The sequence below is a fragment of the Oxyura jamaicensis genome, chromosome 2 (assembly GCF_011077185.1).
Source record: "Oxyura jamaicensis isolate SHBP4307 breed ruddy duck chromosome 2, BPBGC_Ojam_1.0, whole genome shotgun sequence".
Lineage (NCBI taxonomy): Eukaryota > Metazoa > Chordata > Aves > Anseriformes > Anatidae > Oxyura > Oxyura jamaicensis.
This window is the reverse complement of record NC_048894.1, coordinates 122107308-122127887: the sequence shown is the minus strand read 5'-3', so window position 1 is coordinate 122127887 and position 20580 is coordinate 122107308. Positions and strand designations below refer to the sequence as shown.

Below are 20580 nucleotides of genomic sequence, written 5' to 3'. Positions count from 1 at the left end.
CTCCACGTATTTCATGAATTATAGCAGTGCAGTAAATTACTTATTCCAGAGTGTCACAGTTACAGGTCACACCCTACTGTTGCCAAAGCCAGTACATCAGTCTGCATCGAAATGGCTTCATGCTGATTTTAGAAGTGCTGTGAGAGTATACACTGGTGAAGTCTGCATCCTGACAAAGAGAATCAGTATTCTTTCTCTTCTGAAGCTAAATACGATTTATCTTCCTTTTTTGGTTTGCAGATCTCTCCACTGGCTTTTGGTTTGGGAATTTTCTTTGTGCTCTTCTTCCAGACATCGGCGGTGCTTATTTTCAGTTACTACTTCTGAAAGCGTCACCAGATTATAAAACCCCATGTGTCTTTATTTTTTTCTTCTCTTCTCTTCAGGCAGATATATTACCTTTATCATGGACCCATTTCAATATGTTTACGTCATCCGAAATAGCAAGCAACTTGAGTTCCATGAATTTGCTAATAAGATGGCTTCCAAAACTTTTGACTACCCAGCATTGTCAAAAGCAAAATTCCCCGATCTCAAGGAAAACCTGCACAGAATCTACCAGTATCTACAAGGCAAGCCTTTGGACATAATTTCTGACCACATGATGAAAAATCTCCAGGATATATTTGAATGGAAATGCTCACAAGCAACAGATTGGGAAACAGAAAAAATGTACAAATTCTGCTGCTCTGTAATGTTTGAAGCCAGTTTTGTAACACTATATGGAAGAGTTCCTGCTGCAGATGGCCACAAAGTTATTAGTGAAATCAGAGACAAATTTATCAAGTTTGATGCCAGCTTTCCCTATTTAGCTGCAAACATACCAATTGAGTTGCTAGGAGCTACCAAGAAGGTTCGAAAGGAGCTTATACATCATTTTTTACTTCAGAACATGACAAAATGGCTGGGAGGGTCAAAAGTGGTCCAAGCCAGACAAGATATATTTGAGAAATATGAGCTGCTTGGAGATTATGACAAAGCAGGTAGGAAACTTATGAATGATTGCTTGTCTAAAATAAAATAATTTACTATAGACCTTTGAAATAAAAAGGCAAAATGGCGACCTTGAAATTTTTTTATGTTCTTTCTAATTGGCTAATGATAAAATGTTTTACTCTGAAACAACCCTCTATGATAATTGATTTTTTTTTTTTTTGTGCTGAGGTGGTAAAACAAGATACTTAATGGTGATAATGAGAAAGATTATAACTGAGCTGCATTTACTCCCCTTATTCCCCCCACCCCCCCGACATTACATTTCAAACTATTCTCATTAAGCAGAAAATTAGACTTCAGAAGCCTATTGGTCCTCATTAGCATTCACTGATCCTTGGCTGGGTCTGTGTCCTAACATCTTTTAATTAGCACACTGCAAATCTAATCAGTGTAATAAACGCTATTAATCTTCCTTTTCACTTATTTTCTCCCAGCACATCATTTTGCCTTCCTGTGGGCCTCTGTGGGAAACACGATTCCAGCTACATTCTGGGCCATGTATTATCTGCTGCGGCACCCAGAAGCTCTTGCAGCGGTGCGTGACGAGATTGACCATTTGCTGCAGTCAACAGGTCAGAAGAGAGGGCCCACGTATAACATCCACCTCACCAGAGAACAATTGGACAACCTGGTCTACCTGGGTAATTTATTTTTATCTGTTAGAAAGGGAAGAGGGTCTCTCCCTGCGAACTCGGTTTATCACTCATTTCTGTTTACTGAGAAGGTGGAGGACACAGCTGCCTAATTGACATAATAACACCCATTTACATCAATTATAAATTATGTAGTTTATAGCTGTAGATACTCTCATTGCATGTAAACATTAAAGCCTAGGTAATTAACTATGCAAGGTATGCAAAAGGCTAAATCGAAGCTTTGCAATTATTTGAAAAAAGTTGATGCCTATTAAGTTGTTTGATTCTGAGCATCTGCCGAAGTGTTAATGCATTTCAAATACTTTGGTATGGTACTGCCAAGAAAGACCCTTTTCTGAAATTAAAGTAGGATAATGTATTTAAACTGCAAATGTAATTTTTTTCACAAGCGGTTTCTTTCTTTTTCTCTCTTTAACACAACAAAAAGACTTCTGAAGCAGGCTTCAGCATAGCTATGGCTCTGAACTAAACATAAGGTCTTTACAGATGAGAAATGGTGTTTCCAGTATTGAAAGAAGTACCTTGATTCAAAATGGAGCGCTGTAAGGGAGATAACAGGTCTTCCAGTTCAAGAGCAGTGGCTCAGAGGGAGGCCACCATTAGAAGTTGTATTCTGGAGCTGGATGGGCCTTCAGGGCATCAGCTGATGGCTTCATTTCACTTGCCAGTGCACAAGCACAGCAAGTGCACAGACACTTCCAAGATTATTGCTGAAATTAGCCCAAGGGAGGAGAGAGGGAAACATTCATAGGTATGTAGAGCAAGGAGGAACCTAGCCTTGAAGCATCTGAAAATCTCCATAGATAGTGGTATCAGGACAGACAACAGCTGTAAAGAAAGCATAAAGGATCAATATTACTTTCACTTTAGATATCGATGCCAGTCCCCTGTTAAAGCTGAGCTCATGTCTGTGGGGTCTGGTAGCTGGTGGCCTGACCTGATGGTCTGATCCAAAAGGAAGTGGTATCAGGACAGGATGGTGGAGCAGCAGAGTCACTGCTCCTGGGGTGAATGGAAGTGGGGGCTGCCATTCTCCAGGGCCATCTAGTATGGCATGCATCAAGAACCTGTGGTCCAATTTGAGTTGTCTCTCATAGCACAAATATAAAATTGAGTTTGATTCAGCTACTTTGTACTAAAGCATTAGTGTTAACCGTATATACTGTGAGTCCAGTAAGTCGGTTTCATCTGGAGTCACAGCTGTTTTGGTGCAGATTTATCTCCAAGTGATGGAGCAGGCTTTTGATGTCAAGATAATATGACATTCTAAGCAATTTATATACTTTAAAGAACACAAGTAAAATTGCTTCACATCAGAGTTAGCATCCACCAACAAATAATAGAAAAGGAAAGTTGCCAAGCATGAAGAAGATCAAGAGAGAATTTATTTTCTGTTTGGAGACAGAGATGGGAATGGCAAGGGAAAAATACAAGCACCCCAGAAGTGCAAGAATAAGGAAAATAAAGCATGTACCTCACTAAAACCAGCTGGTGCAAAATGGAGTGAACACTTTACAACATCAAGTGTGTCATCCCCCCGCTGCTCCTAGAAATTGTCAAGCACCTTGGTAACATTTGATTTACATGTTGAGAGGAAAGTGCCACATCCTACTTTGTAGTAGTCTTGTAACACTTTTGTTAAATTTTATAATCGCGTTAAAAGTAATGTGGTATGAACAGAAGCTGGATTTCAATTCTTCTGGCACTTAAGTCATAAAGGGCTGGATACTGTCCCATAAAATAATAATATAGAAAGAAAAAAACTGTACTATAAGAGAATTAAATTCATGCTTCAGTGGAGAATGGAAAGAGATGTTTTCTTAGTAAATGTATAGGAAGGACAAAGGTCCAAATTTTCATGACTTGCGCACCAAAAATTCCCCATCTGCACTGGCAGCTGTGTGGGGAAAGCATGCTGTGGGCCAGCCCCTTGCACTTACAGCTTTCTGACCACAGCATCTGAGAAGGAGCTTTTCCTCCTTCCTCCCTCCCTCCCTCTCCCCCATACCAACGCAGAACACAGAAAGCCAGGAATTCATGTCCCTGCTCCCGAGTAAGGCAGCCAGGTGGGATTCTTGTGTATTTATCACCTTGTCATCTCCTTCTCCTGTTTTAAGTGCTCTGATTCCCTGTCCTCTTTTTGGCCTACTGTAACAAGAGCCTTTTTTTGGATTCATCATGCTATGGAGAGCAAGCAGGAATTGCTAAAAAAGACTGTCTCAGAGGCAATGTTGTTATTATGGCCACATTCCTTGGGCCTAGGGAATGACATGTCCTGATTTATTTCGAAATTCAAAATACAGGTATGTAATTTAAAAAAAAAAAAAAAAAAAAAAACTTTCAACTCACAGCAAAACCAGCTCGTGTCACAAATTGTGTCACAAATTGTGGCCCTGATTATTTTTTCGTATGGCATTTCTGGGGCAGCACACTTTGTATTGTCTAGTTAAGACTTTTCCAGCAACCAAAACACACGTACTTGTGTGCGCTTAAGGAGTAACATACATTATTAGTCATTATGAGTCACAATGGAGCTCTAATACGGTAAACGATACATGAGAATGGTCTGTCAGCTTTTATGGTTATATTGGAAATGCAAAGGGTAGAGCAGAAATACACTTGGTGCACGTGTAATGCTAGGCATGTTTAGTCAGTTCGTTTGTTTAATATTAGTCCATTCATTTATCTGGTGAAGTATTCTTGCCCCAGGTCATTGCTGAATCCCAGATATTTCCTGCAAAAAGAGCACAGCTTGAAAATTTGTTTCGTATATACGAAAGGGTAGGAATCCGAAAACAGATAATGCAGAGTATGTAATTGTAACACAAGCAATAAGCGTTAAAATTGCTGGTTAGATTGAGATAAATATATTTTCCTGGAATGGGCTGGGCAGTACCGTGTAGTTCTTCCTAAGTTGCAAATGTACTTGTTTGCGTTGTCATTTGTGTTGGCACACCTTGATGCATGTGAGTAAGTGACCCCCCCCAAATATTTGCATACCAATAGTTATTTTCCTACAATACACTCAAATAATGATGGTACCCTATTACCTGCTATCTGCTAGTGCAAAATTAACAATCCATTATGCACAATAAGTTTTATAAAACATTTACAGATCGAGATCATGTTTAATTAAAATTAACTTGCCTATGAAAGCCAAATGCACTTATGATTCACAATGACCTTTTATTACCTGCAGTCCCTTGTTTTGGCTGGATGATTGACAGCTTGCTGTTTGGCTACCATGTTGTATTTCAGCTGACAAGACTTTTCATTTTAACTCAATTTGCCTGCCTATCACAAGCTGGTGGCAGGCCAGGCTCAAGTCACCCAGCTTTGCCTCAGCAGCTTGCTCTATTTCTCATTAGTACGCATTTATTCAGTGGAAATTGGAAGACAAATGCTTGAAGGCATGTGAACTAAGTATAGCAAATTAGGGTTTAAAGACTGAATATTTATAAGTATATTGAAACAGTTTTTTAAAAAAATCTAGAATGAATCGGAGGCTGAGTGCTAGCTTTAGTATAAGAGAAATGAAGAGAGAAGTGGGAGGATTCTAAGAATAACAATACTATGAGATATTTCTCTCTCTCTCTTTCTCTAGAAAATATGTAAAATCTCTCTGACAACACCTTATCAAACAACAGCCTGGCTTCTTTATGTGGCACTCGTACAGTGAAGTTTAGCATCTCCTGTGTGTAAGAAGGGGGAAAAAATGAGGGTCATGTTCATTTGCTGCTTGGTTATCCCTTGGTATGCTTTAAATTGCCTTGTTTGTTCGGCACAAGCACAGAAACAGATGTTGCTCTACCGTGCTAGATAATTTACTGTACCTCATGGTGCAGAATGGAAGGCCTCCCAAGCTACCCAGCTGGTCTGTCAGCAGCAATGGCTGGTGTCTGCTGAACTATGACAACTGCAAGCAAAGGCTGTGGCGTTATTGTGCAGTTGTCATTCCTCCCAATGTATAGCCTGGGCATTTGGGGAAGGCTGACTGTCTATTTTTTTAATTTTAGCCTGCAAACCCGTATAAGCTCCATCCTCCTTTGTTGATCATAATGTGACTCATTACTTTTGTCATCTAATGATTATCGGCATGATCGCTCAGAGCTAGAGCCAAGCTCGCCTTCCACACATAGCTGGTACTGGAAAGTAAAGCAGATTTGTCATTTACGATCTGACCGCTAAGCCACACTTTGTGCTCCATTATTGTGATTAACTTCTGCATAAGATACGCTGCCCAATTGTCAGCTGCAATCCAGCAGCGGGCACCGACCGCCGCGCTCCCCGGGAGGATGGCCCCCGATAGGATGTGACCGCGTCGCTCGTCCAGCTAAACGCACACCCGCTACTGCGCAGCGGTGTTTTAGTAATTATTTTTCCTTTCTTGCTCTCCCCAGCCCCCACCCGATTTGATTTCTTGGGTGAATGGTGCTGCATGTACATCGCCACCGTTCCCAAGCTGGGGACTGCCGTGGAGTTAGGGGCTTTGTTTTTTCGGAGGCTGGGGGCAGCCTGGAAGCAGAGGCTGGACCCTCCCTTTGTACCGCGCAAAGTTTTGTTGCCAGAGCACTGCCAGTTGAAATCTATCGTGTCAGGTGCCTTGTGGCTATCCACAGTAGAGGCCATATTCTGGAAACGGGGTTCTTCTCTGGCTTCGTCACCAACAAGCCGATTTGACTCTGCCTGATTATAGTAACGAAGGCAGTCCAAAAGAATATGCACAGACTCACTGTACGTCACATTGAATCACGGCGCTGGCCACACAGAGCTGACCGCAGCCTCATTTCTTTAGACAAATGCATGCTTAAGGAAAAACCTCCTGCAAGAAAGCATCCAGGGCCACTTTATTTGCTATGCACGCTGCACCAGATTTAATTTTTTGTGAAAGAGCGGTTGTTATTATTTTTTTTCAGATGCATCTACACTGGGTAGCTACTGTCTCTAATAAACCAACCTTTTGGGTGCAGCAGTTACAGTGCTTCGGTGAACACTTAGAGCAGGCTTATTTGGTATCACAAAACATAAATACAGGCACAAATGGATTATTATGTGAAAATGAAACCTGATTTTAGGCTATTTTTCACACTGGCCATTAGAAGGAATCAATCCGTATATAACAGCACCCATGCACGCTGGTGGAAAAATAGTCAGTTTTGATTACAAAGTGAGAGATGCAGCCCTAGACAGGAGCTACATGCTGATATACATGCTATCAGAATGATTTATGCAAATTATGCATATTATTCCCAAAGGAATTCCTCCTCAAACTGCCAGGATAAATTGCCGGAAATTAGCCATAAAATCTGTCGTGCTAGGAGCAAAAGGTGAAGGCCACTGGGAAAGCAAGGACATTCAGCTTCTGGAGCCTTCCAGGATGTGATGGTGGAGAAAAAATCATGCTTCCCCTAGTACTGAAAGGACTACATTTTGTTTTCTCTTTGCCAATTAAAAGTGTCTTTCTCTCTTAAATCTACCAGGCAAATAATGAATTGTTTTCATTCACTTGGACCATAATAGACATTATCGTTTGGCAACGTAGCTCACTGAAAACAAAATAAATTTAAAAATCCTCAGCCTGACTGCAGAATTAACAAGTGAAATGTTTTTTCTAACGTGTAGTCCTGCCGCTACATCCAACAGCTTTTGAAAGGCAAGCTGAATAGCTCCGTGGATGCTTTCACTGGTGTTTGCTTGCAACCTCCAAAATATATGTAAATGGATAAAGCATTCATGTTTTCTGATTGCGTTGTTTTCAACGTGATGCCTGAATAATGACTTTCCACCCAAAATCCAGGGCTGCCTCCAGCCGACACGATTTCCCAGAACTATCAGCGAGAATCACATCGCAGTGCTCAGAGCGGCGGCCCCCCGGCATGCGGGACTGTTTACTACCTCCTCGTGGTGTCTGGTTTATGTTTTGTTTTCTTTGTGGTTTGTTGTTTTGTGGTTTTTTTTTTCCTTTTTTTTTCCTTCAGCCTGCCCTACTAAACCTGTCGAGATGCAGCAGCTGCAGCCATGTATTACTTGCAGTCATCTCCCATATTTCTGACGCTTCCCCCCCTCCGTTTTTGTTTAATCGCAGAAAGCGCCTTAAACGAGAGTTTACGGATGTGCTCGTCTTCCATGAACATTCGCATCAGCCAGGAGGATTTTGTCCTCAAGCTTGAAGGGGATCAGGAAGTCAGTCTGAGGAAAGGAGACTGGATAGCCCTTTACCCTCAGATTTTGCACATGGACCCCGAGGTCTATGAAGATCCTAAGGTAAACACTCAGCTGGTGCTACTCTTCCTACTTCAGGCACATTGCAGCAGCCAGGCCTTTTGTGATAGGTTTTTTCTTTTTTTTCTTTTTTTTTCCTGGTGTTCCTTCTTGTGGAACAAATCTTCCGACTTTCAGATGTATTTTCGAGGGCCCTATAGGTCAAAGGATTCATGGCCTGAAGAGAGAAATATGGTGATGAGACTGACTGCTATGGCTTTCAAAGGAATTGACAATTGCACATTGACTACCATAAACTTTAGGCTAAATGTGGGTTTTGTTTGGCAGTGGATCATTTGATACCCAAGGAGGGCTGAATAATGGAAGGTGGTTTAAATAGCAAATAATGTGGGCCATTTAGCTAAGTGCCCCCAAAGCATCATTGACTCTCTGAAGCCCTGTAATAGCAGTGTCTTACTTGAGCCTTATGCTTTTTCACCTCTCTTCATAGGGATTCACCCCTTCTTGATCAATTAGTATAGTGTTGTGAACTTGAAACCGCAAAGCTGTTGCTCCACAGTGAAGCTCTGAGGGTAATTGTGTCATCTCCTTGTATTTTTCTCTGACGCTCGAGTTAATGAATATCAAAGACTCAAAATTAATCCACCCTGCCTCAGCCTTAATACAGCTTCAGAAGTTCACCACCTGCATGCAAATTGAATAGTCCTAGTCTCCGGTAGGTTATTCCACCAGGTTGTTGTCCCTTGTCCAGGGTGCCACACAGGAGGTGAAGCTGTATATAAGCTGGGGCCATTAACTGCCTCCTTATCCAGAGAGGTGGGAGTTACACCTGAATTGTCCTCATTCCTCATCCCCCTTTTCCTAGGCAAGCAGCCACACTGATTTCCAGCCTTGATATTTGAACCAAAGATGTATTTCAGACCACAGTTCAGCTTTGGGAGATACATGGATGACTTTAAATGTTTGTAGAAACGCCGTGTTGGAGACAGTGCTCCCTGAAGCTCTGCCTTTTGGGAATTTGAGGATAAAGATGTACATGTGGGGGGGTTGCAGAAGAAGGGTAATATTCAGATGCCTTGTTTGTGCAGGACAGCTTTTCGCTGTGCAAGAGCTCCGCCAAAGGCAGTGAGAGGAGGTGTGGAGTGTGTTGGAGCTAGCAGGAGTAGGGTATAGTTACAGGTATGAACACAAGGACCACGAAAATGGAAATGACATCCAATAGGGCCCTGCAGTCTGTACCCACCCACAAATAAAGACAAAGGCTGCTGAGAAAATCAGTGTTTAAAAAAAAATCATATATTGGCAAATAGTTAATTAATATTTTTATCCTTAAAAGCCATAACTAACAAATAAGCTTTTTCCTCATTTTATTCTTAACACTTTATTTTGGAGAACATTATTGATTTGTCAAAAGTCCATCTGTTTGTTTAGGTCCTAGACCAAAGCATCAGAGTGGTAGCTGAGCCCCTCCCTTATTCAATAATTGTCAGAATACATTACCATATTTCTATTGCTTGAATATATCTGCTTCGTATCAGCTCTGCTCAGCTTTCACAGTACAGCTTTAGTTCATATATTTTATCTTTTTGATATTGAATGAGCAATCCACACTTTGCAGTACATTGATTTCAGCACATGGGCCCTCTCGAAAAGTGGGGAAATCACTGTTCTGTTTGGTTCTTAAAATATGCAGTGTGCTTTCAACAATAACTACTGAAGATCAGATAGAGATGGAGAATGAATTTTTTGAAAGGTGCAGTCTTGAGCTTGTCATGTATTTAGGGAAAACTTTCCTGGGAAAACAGGCAGCTTGACGAGATAATTTTGTAGCAGTGCTTTTCTCCTGGATACATAAATTTAAGTTCAAGCTATCTTCTGCTTTGGCACCATATTGTATAAGTGTGAGCATATATTGTTGACCTCCTTCTTCACTCAGAGCCTAAATAAATGAGTCAATTTTTATGAAGTGGGTAAGTGAATCTCTGAATCATAACGCAGCTAAGTTACAGAGCTCAGTAATTGAACTCTGCAAATACCATAGAATGAAATATGAGGAAACCCTGCAGGAAACCCTACATGGCGGCTTCCCAAACAAAGCTAAATACAAGATATGACAGAGAGAGACTTAAACCAGTCACAGGAGATTCCTCAGTTTTCATAATACTCTGAACAGGCCATCCACACAAAACTTCACCTCCGGTTTCTTCACCGTTTCCTCACCATGATCCACCCTCTTCCTTCCAAGGAAGCCTCATGCATGGCTGAAAGCTCCTGCATTGTCAAAAGTAAGTCTTTCCTTAAAAGCTAGCTCGCTGGCTCAAAGAAACTATCCAAAGCTAGGGGATTCAACAACACAAGCATGAGTTTGCTGTCTCACATGTGTTTTCTGATTTTCCAGTTGCTTAGACAGCAATTTATTCTTTTTGTTAAAATGAACTACAGCTTTCAGATGACTATTGGGATTTGGTTTGGTCCAGTATGTGTATACGTGTGCAATACTATAGTTCCTAACAGCTCCAGACACGAGGAGTTCACCTTGTGGACATATTCCCATGAAGTGAAGAGATTTGTTTTTGTGGCTTTTCGTTGTTTTTTTTTGTTTTGCTTTGCTTTTTAAGCTATTACTGCTCATATTTGGCAGTGCTTTTTTAGATCAACAGGTTTTACATTTCAGGAAGTGAATCTGTTTTAAGGAAGAGGGGGGTATTCTGGGCTTTCATTTGTTACAGTTCTTCAAATGAAGCAGTAACTTCATCAGAAGAAAAAAAAAAAAAGCTTCCTTTTGGCGGAGTATTCAAAAAGACTGAAAATAATTATTTCTCAGTGAAAAAAACCACACACATATAATGGCTTTTACATTGTGGGAAATCTAGGCCTTTGCCATTTAGAGAAACAGGTCTTCAACACCCCAAGTTACATCCATTCCTGTGCGCATTCTCTTTCTCCCTTTTCTCATAGGCCACGTCCCCTGCCACTGTTTTTCTCAACAACCAGACATGCAGTGTGTGGTTCCAGAGCCTGTAACCTAATGGGTAGATCAGTATCAGTGCGTTTTTATCATTGTGTTGTTTTGTGGTAGTTGGTTTTTTGTTTTGTTTTGTTTTGTTTTTTAATCAGTTGAGGTGGTTTCTGTCTGACTGACTTGTTCCCAGCCAGCTCCAAATGGCTGCTGCTATAGCAGATGTATGCAAAGCAGGACAAATGCTAATGAGTGACCATAAGCAAGAAGTGTCTGTCATTTTTATTCAAAGCATGCAGGAGGATTTTGTAAGTGGTTAATTTGCCGTTGACTGAGTGAGGATGCCAGATCTCCTTCATTCAAAAACATGAATTATCTCTAAGCAGTGATCCTGCTGCTGGGAAGTAGTCGGAAAGATGTTCAGTTTATGGAATGTAAGTTACAAGGCCAGACTCAAGCCTTACCTGAAAGCACTCCCGTTACAATGGTCAATCATTGGCAGTTGTCCTGCTTTGCACACAGCTTCTGGAGCAAACCATGTGAAGGTCAGATGTGGCAAATTAAGCAGCAACCATCTCCAGCTGAAGGGAAAATGGACTGCAAAGTATAAGGCCTGCTTTTTGAATAATCTGCACCACTGGGTGCAAAAGAAGGATGGATTTTGCTCTGATCTTGCAAGAACAAGATCCGTGCAATGCATTGATTTATTCATAGGCATTTGCAGAATTTGGCAGATTATCCTTATTCATGATGTACGTACCACACCAAGCACATATGATGCTTTACAAGAAAATTGTCCTTCCACTAAGGTTCATTGTCTCTGCTACAAAGCGGTCAAAATCTAATTACAATCAATACAGGCCAGACACTCAGTGGATGAGACATGGAAGTTGAAGGAGCTTGATGTAAAGCAGCTAAATAAGTGGATTTCAGCAGTATTGTTTACAGGGGCAGTAATGTGAGCTAATGAAACTTGAGGCAACCAGCTAAAAAGGAGAAGCTGTCTGCTCCTTGTCTTCCTCTTGATCCTGGTTTCTGAGTTGAAGAAGTACCACTGCGATGCAAACAGAGCAACTCATGTAACTGTTTCATTAGCTCTCTCTCTCTCTCACTCTCTTTCTCTTTTATTTTCAGGAGTATAAGTTTGATCGTTACATAGAGAATGGCAAGAAGAAAACCACATTCTTCAAGGCAGGAAGAAAACTGAAGTATTTCCTAATGCCTTTTGGCTCTGGGATCAGCATGTGTCCAGGGAGGTTCCTGGCGATGAATGAGATGAAGATGTTTCTTTTCTTACTTTTAGCTCATTTTGATGTAGAACTAGTGGAAAGCAAAGCTGTCAGACTTGATAACAGTCGTATGGGCCTTGGTATCCTTCTGCCAGACGTTGATATTGCCTTTCGTTACAAGCTAAGGTCCCTAAAAAAGTGAGCGGCTGCCTGTGTGTCTTCTACTAATCTCAGTGTTTGCTCTGTTTCCTCACTCAACCTTGTATTTTTGGGAATGTTTGCTTTTACCCTCTCTGTTTTCACCTCCTCCTTAGTTTTTTTCTGAGGAGCAAAGCCCTTAGGCTAGAGGTAGATGTCAGACATGGGAACAAGCAACCCTGCCCAAGTTGTGAGTAGTGAGGTGAGGTGAGGTGACGAGCATTTGTCTGGGTAAATAGTCCCTATGAGAAGGACCCCTATACTCTTGGCCATGAGTTTTGTAGGTTTTAGAGGGAGGATGACATGAAGATGAATCCAGGCCATTATTCAGGAAATGGGCTCAACAGACATACATTGGGAATTCCTCAGACTCCTTGGAAACCTGACAATCCAGATACACTGTGAGCATGCTGTTAGAGCCAAAAGGCCTCCTACCATAGCTGTGTCATGAGGTTCCCCCTTGTTAGATGGAGAGGTCCCACAAACCCACCATCTGCAAGCATCACTGCATCTGCTTGTAGAAGAACAATAGCAACAAAGGGGGAACTTAATTCTAGATGGTGAAAGGATATTTAGAGATAATTGTTCTAATTTTTTATTTACTCTGTTCCCTTTATGATCCTGAGTGTCTTAGTCCTTACTTGGGAGATGTAATGAAAGCTAATGAAAGCTATATTGGATGGGGGCTGAGGGGAAGAATTTGCAAGAATATCTTACTGGAAACACATCTCTGACTTGAGTAGTATGAGTGGTATGCAGCAAGGGTGAATGCTCTGGTTTTGTGCAATATGAAGAAATTAAAGTCTATGATTTTTTCTGCAGTTGATTAATGTCAGAGGAGAGGTTCTGTTGATTTTAGTAGGCCTTGAATCTAACCTAAATTATCTATTTTGCCTTTGAGCCAAAAACACACAAACAACAACAACAACAACAAAAAAAAACAGTATTCTCTTCAGGTAGAAAATATATGAGCCTGTTTGAAATGATTCTGTCATCTCAAAAATTACCTTCTGTTTGTCTTACTGTTTTACTAGTAGCATGTGTCTGTGTTTATTTTCAAAATTTCTTGTGTTTATTAGTTGCTTCAGAAAGGCAAAATAATGAGAGGGCTTGAAGGAGAAGAGTGGTGTCTAAAACTACTTTTTAAGAGTGTTTTAATGTGCCTAAGCTATGTGCACGCATTGTAGTGTGACCCCTGTTTGGAAACAGAATTGTCTCTCTACAGGATGGAAAATAGGCTCTTTGGGGCCAAAACTTGAGCACGTGAAAACCCCAGGTAGCCACAGAGGTTGGCTGCATATGGGCTTCACTGGGTGACAAGATCCTGTTTCAAACATGAATTTCCTGGTGCATGGTGTATGGGATCTAAGATTTGTAGACCCTGTCTCTCTTCCTAGCCACCACTTTGGAGACGGAGGAGGATTTTCATGGCTCTCTCAGTTTGACGAGATCGTAATTGTGATGGGAGAGTAGCCATGTCTGTGGGCCTTGCTTTGTGTTCCCCAAAAAATCTCAGTTTGTGATGTGCCAGCATAAGTTCTGCCCACAATGCCAGCTGACAAATAACGTTACACATGAAAAAGACTTCCTCTGATATGCGCAAGTGTCCCGTCATCATTCATGGAACTTAGAGTGGAAGAAAGATGAGTAATCACTGCAAGAGGTTATTTTGGGCAGCCAACCCTTAATCTGTTCTGTGCCAGGATTTGCATTTCTCTAAATAGCTAACCAACCACAGAGGTGTAACCCCTGTCTGGACACGAGTTCAGATTTGCCCTACGGATGATGAATGAACTGCTGTCTCATCTGGAATTGGAGTACCCAGCAGCATTATAGAAATTTCTCAGTGACTGCTGAGCAAAACACTAAAAAGATCTTTTTTTTTTTTTTTTTTTTTTATAAGAACCCAAAAAAAGCACCTGACACTCTACTTTGTGCAAAAGACACATTGCTCTGAAAACTTCAGCTTGACTTGTCTCTTGTCTTTTCCCAGTGGAGCATCAGAGCCACTAGCTCATTTTGGGAATATTGAGCTGCAATCTACTGTTCCTCAATCTTCCATGTCTTCCAAAATCAGAAATTTGACTTGTCTCTTAAGCACTTGATAGCCTATGGATGGAAACTGCTACATACATAATAAGGTTTAGAATTATTTATTGTTATTTGTGTAGGAGACTGTTTAGTTATTCATATAAAGCACATACCTTAAATAAGCATTAGTAGAAAGTCTTTCAAAAATTGGCACAGCCACATTCCAAATCCTCTGAGGAGAAAATTGTGTTTTTGTGAGATATATTGGATTAACATTTTCTCTTCATATATAATATCAATAGCATCTACAGTGTTGGAGTACACTTATATTAACTGGGCTTTGCAGTTGATTAAATGCCTTAACTTTGCTTCAACATTTAATCAACAGCAAAAGCTGATTATTACTTTGTGCCACAGAATAAAATCTGTTTTTATGGAGAGATTCCTGTACTCAAGTTACTTACTGCTGTACTTACTCGGTAGGAGCTATTCTGTACTCAGCCATAGCTCATAATCCAGTTTGGACATTAGAGCCTATTTTATTGAGAGAGGAAATGCTGATATCATTATACTGTTGACTATATTACATTATTGCTTAAGTGTAAGCTGTAAAATGTCTCATGCAACAGTTATGATAAATCTTTCCTTGGCATCCAACTTTGAAACAAACCTGAAGCAACTGCGAAAATAACAGTAGGTATTTGTTTTAAACACGAGATTTTTTTTATAATTGTCTTCTATTTTTAGGATTTTGAATGAGAATATCACAGGCTGCTGCATAATTTAGTAGGACATGAAAGGACTGTGCCAAAAGTACATGCAAATCATTAGTAATTTCAGATTAATTGTTGATCAGTTTGTATAGTATCTGTTATGAAATTAAAAGAAGATAATTGTCTCCAAACTAGCAAATTAAAACCATAGGCCTTACTTCCTTCTTTAAAAAAATAAAAAAGAGTCTTTCCCAGGAGCCGAAGGAAGGCTCCATGAAGGCACTCAGAGGCTTTGCACGGGGGTTGGAGACCACACCTTGCACCACACAGGAGGCCTTGCATTTTACTGGGTTAAGGTCAGTTGCTCTTTTAGCTCAGGAACCAGAAGGATCAAACTTAAGACAAAGCAGGGCCTGCACAGCTTGTTCTAGAACTGTGTCCCTGGTAGACCCATGCTCCCGGTAGATGACTCTAAGGTAGGGCCTGCATACATTTGTGTACCCCATCTGCAGTTGAGGTAAGCTTCACCCCCTCTTCAAAGTCATGAGTGTTAGAGCAGGAAAGAGGAACGTTAGGCCTGGTTGGTCTTCTCCCATATACACTGCAATTAAACAGGTGACTCTGAGAGTAAGCAGCTGGTCTGACCAGGAATGACCTGGTCTCCACAAAGCAGGGAGCGAAAACCCATGGTATTCTTGGTCAGTAAGCCAGAGCAGTTAAATGAGGTGAGCCTGCCACATTTCTCGAAGCCCCAGCTGGAGCCAAGCTGGCCACAATGTTCTGCCTGTGGTAGAGTGACAGCTTTGCACATTTGCTTCATGACATAGGGAGCAAAATGGTTTTTGATCATCACCTAGGAGCTCTTAGTGTTGGTCACTTGGGCACCATAGTGCTGTTGGCAAGCATTCAGTTGGGTGGGGTGGAGGGAGGTGGTGGGACTTTTTGCTGCCTTGTCCCTCCTTTCCAGTGCAAAAGGGGGCTGCCCAACGGGCCCAGCAGTGCCGGCTCACCTTCCCCAGCCGACCCCATGGGCACAAGACCAGCTGGGAGGGCTACAGGGGGGCCTGGCTTCCCTCTGCTCTTCCTGGAGGGAAATGGTGTGCCCATTGCTCAGTTTTAAAAGTCATACAGGTGGTCTGTACCAGCCTCGACTGTAAGCTGTCACTGCCTATTGGCTATACTTATACTATCTTCTGCTGTTAAGAAAAAATATTTTTTTTCTGATATAAAATAGGTTTTCTAAGTCAACATGGCCCTTTGAAGCATGCAAGAAGAAAAGTGAATTTATTGTGAACTAATATGAATACTAAAATGTGATTTTTTTTTACTATTATCATTTTAATTTATGGTTTGTTCTCCATTTTCATGTTGCCACTGCATACTGCTGTAACCTCTCATAAACTTACTAAACTGCTATATTTCTCCAAAGACCACACTGCTGCATGTGTACCTGTTTGCAAATTTGACTTCCACGTCTCTGCAATATGTCCTAATGTACTAATATGAGAGTTGTTCTTCAGTTTACGGTTTTAAGCCCATCGCATCTCACTGGTTTTGGCATTGCTATTTTTATGAGTAATTGCTGGTCTATGAATTTCACCTGTAGAATTATCAATGATCTTTTATTTCATCGTCATTGAACTTTCTGACATTCAAAAGGTTGTGAATTGCTCTTAATTGTGCAAACTGACATTTTGTATATAGATGAACAATGGTTAAGTTCTACTTTAATAGTTAATATCCATCATTAGATCGAATAAGGTATATTGTGAATTTCTGAGCAAGAAAATTGAAACTTTATTATTTTAGTAATCTAACATCTTAAGTGAATTTTGTATTTCAAGGATACAATAAAAATGAATATATCTATTTTAATACTGAATGACTGTCCGTGGTAATTTTTTCCACCTTACATTTACACTTTTCTCACAGATTCACAACTATTGCTTTCCTTTTTAAATGATTCAGTCAGCATACAGCATTTTTCTGTTGCTTGATCTTGAAAAAAAAAATGTTTCTGTAGGAAAAAAAATTAAAAAAAAAATCAGCACTGGCATGGAGCCTATTCCTTGGAATTTAGGAAATGATCAAGTCTGCTTTACCCCCATGAAACTGAAGCCACTTATTACCAGATGAGGAGGGAAGGTGGTACTTCTGACGTTCTTAGGACATTATTCAGAATTAATATGAAGATTTGAATTCCCAGGATAAAGATTGGTACCTAAATACAGCTCCTAGGTTTTTCCTTTTGTAAACCTCTGGGTAGCACCAGGTGTACTACCTCGTGTAAATTCAGATCATTCATTTTAAAGAGGGAAATGACTGAAAATTGCTTCAAAACCCAGCACTGCATGAGCAAAGTACAACTTAGCTTTTCTAAGCATCACTGTAGCTACCGAATTCTGCCAGTAGCTCTTTAATATATAGCTTGTATCCTAAAGAGATCGCTTTTCTTCAGTCCTTCACACAGAAATGTTTGTGGGAACGTCTATGAGGATTGCTGAAGATACGTTGTAGAGAAGATAGTCCTGCAGCATTTTTCTGTATTTGATAAATGTGCTTGTAACTTTGTGATTGCATTAATTCCATATTATTTTAAAAGTTACTGACATTTGTAAAGAAAAAGTGGCATTGTTTGAGGTTTCTTGAAGGTTACCTTTCAGAGTGAGCTTTCCTTCATGGTCTGAAAGGGAGCTTTGTGGAGGAGTAACAATAGCTTCAGATACTGTATTTTATCCAATATTTGTTTTGACACTAGGTACTTTTTGATGTTACTTATATTGCATTGTATTTTAAAATTGGGACATCAGTTTATGCAAGACATATGCTTAATTCGTATGAAAAAGGCTATTTTAACTCTCAGACCATAGAAAGTGAAGTATTCTATGATTTCTCTGTCCATTACCTAAACATGGCTGGTATCATGGTCATTTATGTCCTGATAGACACAGCATACCAGAAACCTGATCTAGTTATAAAAACACCATTTAAAACTACACCTGTGAAGGTGTGGTGATATTTAAGTTAAACTCTGTGTTTCTAAATGCTAATAATTATGAAGAAATTGTTGCTGCATGCAAAGAAGCATGTAAAAAAAATCTAAAATACCCATTTCATTTGAAAGCAAAGAATTAAAATGTAGTGGGATCTTTACTCTCGCATAAAGCAGCCCTGTGTCTGTGTAGCCCTTGCTATGCAGCAGGCTTCCCTGGGATCTCAAGTATGAGGTTGCCTGAATACCTCACTCGTAATTGCAGAAATATGCTTGTCCCCAAAACTATTTACACCAAAATAAAGAGTCAAAAGAAGTCTAAGCTTCAGCTGTTCCTGCTCGGAGCCTTGCAGGATGTTTAGTTAAACTGATTTCGACGCGGATGTATGTGCTGGTTTGTATTTTTTCCCAAAAAAAATACAGCACCTCTGAGCACAGCAAAGTTGAACACAAGTCTAGGGTCTGGCTACGGCGGCTGCAAACAGCAGCAAGTAAATGCCCTGCGATGACTTTTGCCGGCGAACTCCTGCAGCAGCTCATCCTTCCAGCTACCCCTCTCCTCCAAAGTCGCCAACCTCCCGCAGGCAGCAAGCGATTTCCTCGCCTTGCGAGCCAATGGCTCGCCCGGCTCCCCGCCGTCTCTTCCAGCCGCCTCCCGAGGAGGAAGGACATCTCCCCGGCGGCGCTTTCCCAAGTCGGCGACGAGGGGAACCTCGGCTGAGCATCTCTGCAGGTGGGAAGCCGGGGGGCTCCTCCTAGGAGCAAGCCCAAAGCCCTGAGGAAGGGGGTGAGGGAACAGGACCCCCACCCCCGGGCGTGAGCCCTGCCCGGGGGTTAGGTGAGTTTGGAGGGCTTCAGCCGGTGGAGAGAGGGGGTTTACTCCGGTAAAGCGATTGTTTGCCCCTAAATCCTCAATTAGAGGGATTTCAAACTAGTATTAGAGGGGCAATCTGTTCTGCAACTTCTCAGAAGAAATAATTGTTGATTTAGATAAGCACTGATCCCTTCAGCGCTTGATGAAGACGTTAATTTATGGCTGTCTAGCAGTTTATGGCTGTCATTAGGTTTTCAGCTTTGTCTCTGTTCGAAATGCATCTTTCTCTTTATTTTCATCCGAGACAATTATGGAAGCAAACGGTTATGTTTGATCTAAAACGCATCATTTTCCTATAGCATTTCAAATTATTCACAGCTCATAGTTCTTACACGCGCATATATGAATTTAAAAACACAGCACTGAAGTGCTTGAAACAGCCCATAAATTCGCTTCGTGTTTTATTACACGTCTCGGAACCGGCTTGAGAGGACAAGGGCGATTCGGGGCTCGGGGGGGGGGGGGGGGGGGGATTTAACCCTTCCTGAGACCGGGGGGGGAACAAACCCCGCCGAGTGGGGCTCGGTGACAAGGAGCTGCCGGGGTACCTCGGGCACAGGGGCTGGCTGCAGCCCTTTGCTCAGACCTTTGCTGGCCCTTCCGACGGCTGGGACACCCCGGGGGAGCCGGAGCACCACTTGCTCGAAGTTTTGTCCCACCCGACGACAAGCTCCGTCTCCCCTCGGCCTGTTGGCACTCAAATGACCAAGGATGCTGGAGGGAGCCGCCGAGTCCCGGCTCGTTTATTTTACACCCCCTCAACCCCTCCGACATCCCCCCTCCGCCACCAAAACCCGCGTGTTAATTGCTGTAAAGTTTCCGAGCACGTGGATAATTTACTTTGACTGCTGCGTTTTAATTAAAAGCAAACTTATTTATGTTTCTGATGTTTATATTACGCGGTTTAATTACGTTTAGAGGCAGCGTCGCGCTTTTTTTCCCCCCCTTCTACCCTAAATCACATTTTCATTAAAGGTTTTAATAAGAAAACTCACTTGACCACTATTCATTATCTAGTCCCCTCCATGCACACAAGTTCACTTACCCATTCATTTATTCACTTACTCATTCCAGCAGATCCGCTGCAACTGCTGCTAGCAGGGATGTGAACACTCATAATTATTTGTCAAAGTCTGGAAAGTGTATTATCCCTTCTTCTAGTGGTAATTAGTTACCATAGCATCTAATACGTAAATGTGCCCAGAGCACACCATTAACAGTTAAGCGGAGGATTCAATTTAACACATGATTATATCTTTCATAAGTCATTACATTAGGAAAGCCAATGTCACTCATGCTGGGACGATTTCAGGCTCGGGGCCGGAAAGGGAGCGGGTCCGAGGGGGCTTTTGGAGCAGGGCCGGGGCTGCTGCGGGTCTCCCTTCCGAGGGGGGACACGTCCAGCTAAGGCTTACTGATGGATCGGAGGAGAAGAGGGGCATGGGGGCCTCTCTCCTCCCCCTGCCCGGCGGGACCTGCCCCGGGATTGGCCCCACGCCCTCTCCTCGCTCCCCAGGGGCGACAGCATCCAGGTGCCGGCAGTGGCAGCGCCCCCAGCCCGCACGGAGCCCCCTGCCCTTTCCCAGGAAAGCCAGGAGGAGGTAAAGCGAGAGCTTTAAAGTGGCAGCCGGGATGGCAGGGAGTGCAATGCGACGGCGGGGCGCTTCCCTCCTCCCCGAGCATCCTTCGCACGGGAGGCACCGGGAGAGG

At 41.9% G+C, this 20580-nt stretch overlaps 1 protein-coding gene and 1 long non-coding RNA gene across 4 annotated transcripts in view; one reads left to right on the top strand and one right to left on the bottom strand.

The window, feature by feature from the left end:
* The window catches only part of LOC118161776 (cytochrome P450 7B1), a 123236-nt gene extending 106350 nt beyond the window's left edge, over window positions 1-16886 (top strand). The window contains exons 3-7 of one of the 2 annotated variants that reach the window (XR_004748163.1): window positions 387-983; window positions 1431-1637; window positions 7738-7916; window positions 11968-12885; window positions 14164-16886. Coding sequence is in view for 1 of the 2 variants with exons in the window: in XM_035317412.1 (XP_035173303.1) it covers window positions 387-983; window positions 1431-1637; window positions 7738-7916; window positions 11968-12264 (1280 nt within the window). In the remaining variant the exon portion in view is untranslated. Of the gene's footprint in view, window positions 1-386; window positions 984-1430; window positions 1638-7737; window positions 7917-11967; window positions 13180-14163 lie in introns of those variants that run through there. The other variant, XM_035317412.1, reaches the window with a different exon arrangement.
* Window positions 16-20241, bottom strand: LOC118161778. Of its 2 annotated transcripts, none has more exons than XR_004748165.1 (3): window positions 19916-20241; window positions 2174-2480; window positions 16-169 (listed from the first exon to the last, which is right to left on the bottom strand). It is a non-coding gene; the product is annotated as an uncharacterized LOC118161778 (long non-coding RNA). The 2 variants fall into 2 exon arrangements; XR_004748164.1 differs by having other exon boundaries at window positions 19936-20241.
* Between the last annotated feature and the right edge of the window lie 339 nt (window positions 20242-20580).